The sequence below is a fragment of the Ammodytes marinus genome, assembly GCF_949987685.1.
Source record: "Ammodytes marinus genome assembly, chromosome: 1".
NCBI lineage: Eukaryota > Metazoa > Chordata > Actinopteri > Uranoscopiformes > Ammodytidae > Ammodytes > Ammodytes marinus.
In genome coordinates, this window is record NC_137230.1 from 22496993 (window position 1) to 22507784 (window position 10792).

At 39.5% G+C, this 10792-nt stretch overlaps 2 protein-coding genes across 2 annotated transcripts; both read left to right on the forward strand.

Annotated features, from left to right (window-relative positions):
* Positions 1-515: 515 nt before the first annotated feature.
* Positions 516-3116, forward strand: mettl21e (methyltransferase like 21e; the record flags this gene model as incomplete). Its single annotated transcript, XM_080033783.1, has 5 exons — positions 516-640; positions 1893-2050; positions 2144-2261; positions 2395-2492; positions 2790-3116. Exons 1-5 carry the CDS (start codon positions 589-591, stop codon positions 3114-3116), a joined length of 753 nt encoding a protein of 250 aa, XP_079889909.1. The 5' UTR covers positions 516-588.
* A 2401-nt stretch (positions 3117-5517) lies between these two features.
* mettl21ca (methyltransferase 21C, AARS1 lysine a) lies at positions 5518-9093 on the forward strand (the record flags this gene model as incomplete). The annotated part of the gene is given in 5 exon segments (XM_080028585.1): positions 5518-5556; positions 5560-5635; positions 7897-8042; positions 8275-8392; positions 8708-9093. Coding segments are annotated over 5 exon segments (765 nt in total).
* Between the last annotated feature and the right edge of the window lie 1699 nt (positions 9094-10792).

The window sequence follows — 10792 nt, forward strand, 5'->3', positions numbered from 1 at the left end:
GGAGTATTTCCAACCCGGACTCCGACTGTGTCATTTGACATGCTGATGTGTTGACAGTTAGACCGAGACAGGTGCAGGTCTTCGCACCACATACTGTATAGGCACCACATACTGTACAGAATATTGGTTACCACATAGTACTTTACTTTTTGTTCAGGCATATATCAGTGTGGCTTCTACCTAGAACACACACTAACGTTTTCATGTGAAATAAACTCATTTAGGTGTTTCTGAATAGATACCCCAAGTTTCTATCACTGGGACCAAATGATATATTTTAACCTGCTTAAATCAAGTAGACGTTACTCCTCCTCTATTCCACTGCTCAGGTTCAGCAGAAGGACAAGGCAGCTGGAGCTGTCTGTCAGACAGGGCTCCAAGCATACTCAGAAGGAGCTAGAATATGCTGAGTTGAGGGGCGAAATCGGGGTGGCTGGACAAGAACTGTGGAAACCATACAAGGTGACAGCTAGCCTGCTCAGGGTCTGGGTCCAGATTAACCCAAATCCCAACAACAAACCAAGGAGGGCAGTTGGCTTCTCTCTCTTTTAGGCCTTCTTGCCCCGTCTCACTTGGACTCCTTCAGACATGGACACTCAGCAGTCCACGGCAATGGAGGACTCCAAGACAAATAAAGAAGGTTAGAATTTGGAGTAATGAATGAACAGAAGACTAAAGCTTTTTCTACTTATAAGTAGTTGTAGTATATGGCAACATTTTAATCTTTTAAAAACAGGTTAGGTATTAAACATTTCAGAGATTGTGTGCATGCATTGTTGCGTTTAAAGCCAGCTGAGAGCAATGTTTCCAAGTATTTATTTCCCTGTTAACAACTGCATCTGTGCTATGAGTGGCATAATATAAAAGAGGCAATCAAACACACATATAAGCCATAAATTGAGCTCTCGAGCAATCCTGGCTCCCCTTTAACCTTTGGGTTCGCTGACCTTTGCTTTAAACAAGTGCGACATGACTGAAGTTATTTGTAACCGTCAGTGCTGCCACATCGCTGGAGTCTGACACACACTGGCACCATGCTACAGACAAGCATAGGGAGGATCAGAGGAGCATTATGAGCTTATAGAGCAGAGTATCAAATGTTACCTGTAACGTGATATGAAAGAGAAAAACAATGAGGTTACTCATCTGCTTGATTTAGGATTGCACCACTTTTGGGTGATGTGCAGTGTTGGGCAAAATAGTGGATACACCCACCAATACTGTACAGGAGCCCCACAGTCTGTATAGGCTCATATATTGTTGTTGATATATTTTTGTCCAACAGATTTTTTTCTCAACCAAATTTTTTAAACTGGTAGCTGTTGGGATTGTTAAATGATTGCTTCCTTCGGGCGAGTTTATCCAAAGATATCTATCCATGAGATTCCTGCTTCGATTTGTCTACAATGGAGGAGAATGTATGTGTTGTTTTGTGCTCGCATTGAAAGATTTAATTTAAAAATAAATCAACATGTCTTTCCAGATATATTGCTGCCGTTGTCAATTTGTATAATCCACAAATCCCCTTACTGTGAACACATTTCGTATTTGTTTAAAGTAAATTAAGTGTCTTTCAGTCAGTGGGTCTGGAATACAGTCCCACTTTGCAGAAACAGTTTTAACGTGTATTTTTCTACTGTATGTCTGCATTGTTGAGTAGTGCCATGTCACATTCTTTTAATGCCCTAAAAATTTACCGAGCAACTTCTGTAACTAACAAATACCAAGGGCAGGTTCACAGAGAGGTCATATTAAGCTGAAACGCTAATTACATAATGTATAAGAATTAAGACTTTAAAAGTGTTGCCGGTTGAGTTGTTTGATTTAGGATTACACCACACAATAAATACATACTAATACAATACCTGTGTCTCCTGTTGTTGCTGAAGCAGATGCTGCCGCAGATGCAGAGCTCGCCAAAGCAATAATGGCTCGAAATTTCCATCCCTCACTCATTAGCACGGAGGCCTGGGAGGGATACGTCTTTTCTGATCTGACGATCCGTATCAAAGAGTCCAGAGACTTCTACGGAGCTGTGCTCTGGCCCTCCGTATGTCCAAAACATTCAAAACAGCATCCAAATATTTACTTACTCTTTATTTTTGAGCTTATTTTTACTATTTACTTGTGACCCCTCCAACAGGCAATGGTATTGTGTCATTTCTTAGAAACCAACCGAGACAAATACAACCTGATGGACAAAAATGTGATTGAACTGGGTTCTGGAACTGGGCTCGTCACCATCGTAGCCAGCCTGTTAGGTATGGAGACAAAACAATGCAGTGACCAGCTTTGGCAGTTTGTACATAATTGGATTTTCTGTGTTTGACTTCCATTTTCTCCTCTCCTTCTCTAGCTGTTTGTATCTCATTCCCTTTGACTTTCTCTCTCCAGGTGCTAAAGTGACCTCCACTGACCTACCAGACGTGTTAGGGAACCTCCAGTACAATGTTATGCGCAACACCAAGGAGCGATGCAAGTTCATTCCTGTGGTATGTTTTTATATTTATATTTTTCTTCGTCTTGCTGATAATGTATTAAATATATTCCATTATATAAAAAAAAATCAAGCTGATACTGTTGAAAAAAAGTTCAGCCATATGATATGCAGCATTGTGTTTTAGTTTTTTGTTATGTGTATTTGGGTTCTGGGAAATAGATGGATGATATAAAACATCCTGAGAGTGTCCAAAACTGTAGTTTCCTTTCTTTCCTTTTTTAACACTCATTTTACCGGAATATTGGTTTAATACTGTTTGCATCAACCCTTGATCTCCTCTTTTTTCTAGGTCACAGAGCTGATCTGGGGTCAGGAGGTGCCCAAGCGTTTCCCACGGGCCACGCATTGTTTCGACTACATCCTGGCAGCTGACGTGGTGTACGCACATCCTTACCTGGAGGAGCTGATGGACACCTTCGACCACCTGTGCCAGGAAAACACGCAGATCCTGTGGGCCATGCGCTTCCGTCTGGACAAAGAGAACGGCTTTGTCGATCGCTTTCGGCAACGCTTCAACATGGAGGAGCTGTATGACCTCCCCACTCTGAGTATCAAACTGTACCGAGCCTGGAGGAAGGACATGAGGACCAAGGGCCAAGGGGAGGCTGCTGCCTGAACTTTGAGAGGGCACAGAGAAGCCTGAATATTCATTTACAATCACATGTTTGTTGGTTGGAGTCTGTCTGTGACACTAGGTCACATTTGTTTTATTGTCTTGGAATGGCAATGTCATGTTTATTCTGTGATGTCAAAGTCATGTACAAATGTCCATTTAAAGGTATTTTGAGACCATGATGTTCATTGTTTGATTTGCCATTATATCACAATATATATATATATATACTGTATATTTTTTAGACACATTTTTGTTATATTATTTACAGTATCTGCCTGCAAGAAACATTGTGTTTAAAGGTGTAGCATTGGTCTAGACTAGAGGAACACATTCTGTATTTTTTTTTCAAAAGCAGTGGTCATCCATTGGCAGCAGCAGCACATTCTCATGAGAAATAAAATTCAAACAAACAACACTGTCAGCCAAGACCTTGAGTGTGCACACTCAAGGTCTTGGCTGCCAGTGTTGTTATGGTCCAGTCAGCTCACACCACTGACAATGTGGTTTAACAAGGCTCTGGAGCTTTCTAGTGGATTTATGATGAGCTCGTAGATATTATTTAGGAAGTCTGTTGATGTGTGACTTCACAGGGACGATATGATCCAGTTTGTATGGCCATTGGAAGTGCCAGTTTTACAGGCACGGGAAGCAAGTTATTTTCAGTATCTCAATGACTTTTGAATGAGTTGCCAATAATGTTGGAACAGCCACTTGAAATTATGTCAAGATCAATCTTCTGGGGACCATGAATGACCATATCATGTTTTACATGTAACAGTAAACAAGACCATCAGTGCAAAGAATACTACTTTTATATAGTTTTTCTTAATGCCTTTGTCATGGGCACGCCCAACCAGGAACACCATGTGGGGTAGTCTGCTTTTATCCAAAGGGGGTGCAAGAATTAACCAGCAAAACACTTGACGAGGTCAAATCAAAGTTCACACACATTTAGCACAGTGTGTGCTACATAAGTAACATGAACACTACAACTCCAGTTAGCTTGATTATCTTGGTATGACTCCAGAGCCTCCTGCTATTATTTGTTTATGTGACCTATATTTATTTATATATTTAAATGTACTTCATAGTTATATGACCTATAAAATATGATGTCCTGTCCAAAAATGTTTGTCCTGTTATTTCTTGTACTTTTGCCGATGTAATGTATATGAGTTGGTTGGCTGCAGAAACACCTTTGTGATGAAGAGCTGCATTAAGCTTGACTAGAGAGGTTACCTGAGGCAGGAAGGCAGGAAGGCAGTCAAGCGCTGTGTATCATTTCCAAAGAAAACATTTACGCAACAGCTGAAAAAACTCTTGTGGCCTTAAACAGTATATACTGTATGGGTTAACTTTATCAATCTGTTAATGGTATCTTGATGACAAATCCACTTAAAGGCAGATGCTGCCTGTCATCAAGCTTAAAAACTCTTGACTTCTATCCAAACAAGGCTGCTCTACATCATCAACACAGTAGCCTAATGACCTTACCACCAGGACATTAAGTTATCCAACCATCCTGAGGTACTGGATGGACTTCAAGTGTTGGGACGTGAGTTGGTTTAGATTGACGACATCTGAAACTGGGTGGTGATACTTGCTGGTCAAAGATACTTGACCATCAAAATGCATCCGAGGGTAACGTAATAGAAGTATATGTTACAGGATCCCCCTTCTTCTCTCATGGGGGGCAATGCAATAGGGGAATGTGTGCCAGCCTGATCGTTTTACATCTCAACTGGCGTGAACCAAAAAGGCTATAGCTAGGATAAACAAGCGAGATGGACATGTTCCAGACCATGGATATAATTTTTACTTGGACTTTTGCCCCATAATCCTCCATTAAAATATATTTTTCAAAGGTATTGCAGTGACAGAGACTTTATAGCTTTTAGGAGGCAATAGTGCATGCGCGCGCCGCACACACACACACACACACACACACACACACACACACACACACACACACACACACACACACACACACACACACACACATTCTATGATCCGTGAAGATTCTTTCAAGCCAAACCCAAATCATGTAGTGGCCTGGTTTTTACGGTCCCCCATGTTTGAGACTATTTGTAAACTACTAAATCAAACTGATACAGTAGCCTACTCATTTGAATTGCAGCTATAAATTACTTTAGAAGTAGTAAACAAAGTGTTATGCATGTTGAGTATTCCTTCATATTATATCCATTTGAATAACATCCAGTATGAGGTTACAGAATGTTGAGTCCAGAGTGTGTGTGTGTGTGTGTGTGTGTGTGTGTGTGTGTGTGAGTGTGTGCATGTGTTTGTGTTTTCATCAACGTGTGCTCTGATCTTGTATCTTGCTTGTGTTGATTTCTCCTGGGCAAGGATCTAAAAATACATGAATGCCCTTGTGTTGACGATGGGTGTGTCCATCAGGATGCTGTATAACCTTGCAGTCTGAGGTCTACAGATGCAGTCATATTGCCCCAAGGATCTTTCACAGGGAAATAAAGCAGCAGCAGGGTCAACAGTCACAGGTTTGTACTGGAATTTGAAAAATTATATTACTTAAATGTGAACTTGTAAAGAAGTTTGATAATAATTCAGTTTGGAAATGTTTGTAGCATACTTTAAAAAAAACTTCGGTAACACTTTATAATAACTATCCGTTGTAACTCGTTAATAGATCATTAGTAAACTCTTAATTAATGATTATTAATGATTTGTTAAGTGTTTGTTAGCAGTTTGTTAAGGATTTATAACAATGGTAGATAGTTAATAGCTTAATAATTGAATCAGTTCATCTGGGAGGTAATCCGAGGTTAACTGATCACGTCACGTTCAAGTCCATGGCATGCACAGTGTGTATTGAGTTTATTTAAAAATATTTGAAAATGGGGCTGCCCTCAATTGCCCATGCACTGTGTATAGTCTATAGCCTATTTCAGCCTCGTCCCAGATGAACTGATTCAATTATTAAGATATTAACTATCTACCATTGTTATAAATCCTTAACAAACTGCTAACAAACACTTAACTAATCATTAATTAAGAGTTTACTAATGATCTATTAACGAGTTACAACGGATAGTTATTATAAAGTGTTACCAAAACTTCAGAAGGGAGTTTATTGTTCATTGTTCATGGGCTAATATATGATATTGTTTTAGTTGTTTTACTGTTATTTCGCTGGCTAAACTGTAGAACTGCAGTTATGTTTAGAATCTAGTAGTAGGGGAGGAAGGGGGAATGTGAGACACCCCCTGTATCTAGGACACGGAACACCTTTTTGGTCATGTGAGATATATGTTTTCAAGACCCTCTCATTTCCCCTTGGCCATGAAAGAGAGGACCTCGGTGATGTTGTAAGCATGTTTTTTTCACAAAAATGTCTTTTTTGCTTGTAAAAGTAAATTCTCTTGCTGTCAACTTAATCGATTGTTGTGCCTAATCAAATTGATTCAGGTAGAACAACTTCTATCACACATGTTGATGAACTACCAACATATGAAACCATGTGATGATGATAACTGAAGATTAGCCTGAATTCCTGAGAGAGGTAGTTTTTTCTCAAATTGTGGCAGTGGGGTAAAGTGAGACAAATGCTGTGGGGTAATGTGAGACAATGTCTGTGCCCTCTTTTAATGAATCCATTATATTTTAGGTAGCAAGGAGACTAGTTTGTAAAGACAAAAGACAATGTGGGCTGGAGGTGGGGGTTGATGGTTGAAGGGGTGTCAGCAAGGGTATGGTTTGGCACGTATGTGGGGGACATGAGAGTGACCTTTAACATCAATAGACTCTGTAGAAATACGTCTTTATTCGATGAATGATATGTTGTATTTGATCAGAGTTACTTTCAAGTGTTTAGAAATTTTTTTTCGCTTTATTGACCAAATCCCATGATTCTGTTACTAGTAAGACATTAGTTTTGTAATATTTGGTTTTCAAGCTAACTGTCAGGATTCTAACTGTTACAATTTGTGTTGTTATGGTAGTTTCAGAGTGGAAAAAGTAAGTGGATCAGTTTAGCCCCTTGATTTTTCTGGTCTGTCTCAGTTTACCCCACAGCTGGGGTAAAGTGAGACACATGACAACTTTGTCTTCTTGAATAAATTCTGTTAATGCCCATTTCTAGGAAACATCCTGAATAAATGGGAAATGAGTCAATTTGAGTGATAAATCATTTTAGCTCGCTTAGAGCAAATGTAAAAAGTGTCTCAGATTACCCCGTTCTCCCCTATATAATCCTGTACATCTTTGATAAGGCTTTCACCATAGAATCCAAAAAAAGACATTCAAGAACTGTCAAAGAGAGTTTAAAATAGAAACAGAACATTACATTAATTATGTGTGCAGCCTAAGTCCAAGACAAAATTCCAGAGTGAACAATAAAGTTTATGGTATCGTATAGTATCATATCATTAAATAAATGTAATTGAAACCCAATGTCAAATGCACTCTTTTTACTGTATTTGATCTATTTTGTTATGTATAACTGGTAATATGTCTGTGCCAACAGATTTAGTATGGAGACTTTGCCCGCATACTTTGTGAAGGAGGAGGAGGAGGAGGAGGAGGAGGAGGAGGAGGAGGAGGAGGAGGAGGAGGAGGAGGAGGAGGAGGAGGAGGAGGAGGATGAAGAAGATAAAGAGGAGGAAAAAAGTAAGTTGGACTAAGTTAAATTAAATGCAGTAAGTAACGTTTTCAAACTCACACTGAACAGAGATGTGTTTTAATGCTGATTCAGACCACATACTGTATGTAGATCTGAACGTCTGACCTTTGTATCATTCAGATGAATCAGTCGGCCAGAAGCAAGAAAGAAAACCCTGGGCTCCTTCTTTCTTCGTCAAACTAAATAAAGAGGTGTTCTATTATGCCGGGCAGGAGATCACCATCCGAGAGGCTCTCGGCTCCTATGCTGGCATGATATGGCCGGCGGTGAGTAGCATCTGTGTGCACCATTGCACTTGCCATTGCTGAATTTTGCAGGATGTCTCTGTTTACTGATGCACTCTGATGCCCCAGTGTGTCACATGCCTCCAAGCTGTTTACCACTCTACTCTACCCAAGCCCTGTTGGGAAACCAGTGTTCAAATACATTATGTTGGTAAATTATATCTGTATAGTACAGTATATCTTTCTGTAACTTAAATTAATCTGTATTTCCCAGAGCCTGGCTCTCTGTCACTACCTGGACACTCACCGTGAACAGCTCAATCTTGTTGACAAGACCGTCCTGGAGATCGGGGCAGGAACTGGTCTGAGTTCTGTTGTGGCGGCGCTTCTCGGTGAGGAGTTCAATTTCAATGTTATCTACCATCCGCAATTGAAATAAACTCGAAGGACAAGGGGAAATAAATAAATATAATGTGGAATATACAAGCTTGTACAGGCCTAAATTGCCATGATGGCCGCGTTAGTATGAAAATGATGTGTATCAACAGTGGGTCAGTATGTGTTCATGTGTGCTTTATATTAGGTCATTTGGAACAAGTAACTGTATATCCAGTGTATAGGATGCATTAGGGCGTCAGGTGAAGTACAACCAGATCAGCATGAGAGTATATATTTTTGAAAAATGTTTTAAAAGTGTTGATCCTCAGGTGCCAGCGTGACAGCCACAGACCTTCAAGAAGTCCTGGGCAACCTGAGAGCCAACCTGGGCATGAACACCAGGGGTCTGTGCAGACACACACCCCAGGTTGCAGCTCTGTCCTGGGGCTACGACCTGGAGCGCACCTACCCTTCAGCAGTGCATCACTATGACTACGTGCTGGCAGCCGATGTGGTCTACCATCACCAATACCTGGACGAGCTCCTGGCCACCATGAAGCATTTCTGCCAACCGGGAACATCTTTGATCTGGGCCAACAAGATTCGGATGGTTACTGATCTGACTTTTACTGAGAAGTTTGAAAAATCTTTTCATACGAGCCTGCTGGCTGAAGATGGAGAGATGAAGATCTTCAAGGCAACGTGCAGAGAGTGAGAGACACAATATATGGATGGACTTAACGGCCTTACTGAGTACAGGCCCTATGGGCACCTTATGAACTGCCTACATTACTGTTTGGGAATTGAACGGACTGCAGAATTTTATTGCTACTGATCTTAATCCGAAAATATGAAATTCTGTTTATTTTTGTATCCAAGCATTAGTAAGGTGGCCCTGCAAAACAGGACAACAAATCATAAAACATGACAGCATTGGCGAGACTGAAACGAAAAGGATAGGCACGTATTGGACACTGATCCCTGACAATGCTGAAGTCAACATTCAGAGTTGCTCCATTGGTAGTGAAGGCTAAAGTTACTATGAGGGAAACAATTTTAAAGATAGGAGCTCGGACAATATGTATTGCCTTCACTACTGCAAGTTTTGCAATGGCTGTGGAAAAGTCCTTCTGAGGATGTTAGATGATGATTGTGAAGTCACCACGAATCAAGCCTGGTACAAGACTGCATTGAAGTTAGTTTTATGTTATGTAAAGAAATTTATCAGCAATGTCTTCTTACTTACTTTGACCTGCAGTGGGCCACAGGAGGACAGTTGGTTGCACCTACCAGCCCTCGCACGTAGGAACCGTTAATAAAATACCTGTCTAGTTTACACAAAAACTATTTTTTCAATACTTTCATGTTGATGGTCATATAAGTTGTCATATTATTGAACAGTATCCAATATGTACCTCTTTCTGTTTTAGTCTTACCAATGCTGTTGTGTTTTATAAATTGCTGTTGTGTTTTGCACTTCAGGGCCACTGAAGCGTAGGTTCTCTGAGCCTTAATGCCACCCCTTTTTTATTTTTATATATTGTTTTATTTCCCTTTTAATTTTCTGTGCTGTGTGTTGACTTATATCATTATGTGGTTTGATATGTACTGTATGTACATCTGTTTCTGTATCAAGATAAGTTGGTCTTGTCACTGTGGTGTTAATATATGTGATGTGTGTTGTGATAAGCAAACGATGTCGGAAGATTCAATAAAAAGATTTAAATGTACATATTTTGTTTATTTTTTTCCAATGACACAGCAGCACAGTATAGCAGCTCAGCTTTCAGAACATTTAACTTGAATCGCAGGTTTCCTTTTATTTCCTGTAATGTTTGAAGAAAAAAACACATTGCCAAACTTGTTGGCTCTAGATTATTTTTAATTAATATTTTTATTTTTCATACGAAAGTAAACCTAACACTTTTAAGCTTTACACTGTTACGGGACTAAACAAGCAATGTACACTTGTAGTACACTAAAAAGACAAAACAATTAAGTATTGAATTGAGAAAAAAATCTGCAGATTAATTGATCAAGAAAATAATTGTTGGTTGCGACCCTTTTATGGAATTTGCTGTTGTTTTGCAGGTGATTTATATTTAATTTTTTACATAATATTTTTTTAATATAAAAGGAATTTATTTTCTGTTATACTTTCCATTTGTCTTGTCTGGACAAATTCTTCCCTAGCAATTTCAAATGTATAGGGGTAATCCAAACAGTAAAATGTTTTAATGGCGATAATTGGCTTCAAACAATATGTAGTTCATATTAAAAAATTCACATCAAAAATACACACGCTGTCAACATGAGGTCTACCAGTCCACTTGAAAATTGTATTTGCTCTATGAACTGTGCGTAGGCCTACAAGTGATGACCAGGACACACTTAAAATTCTTCCAAACTTTTTT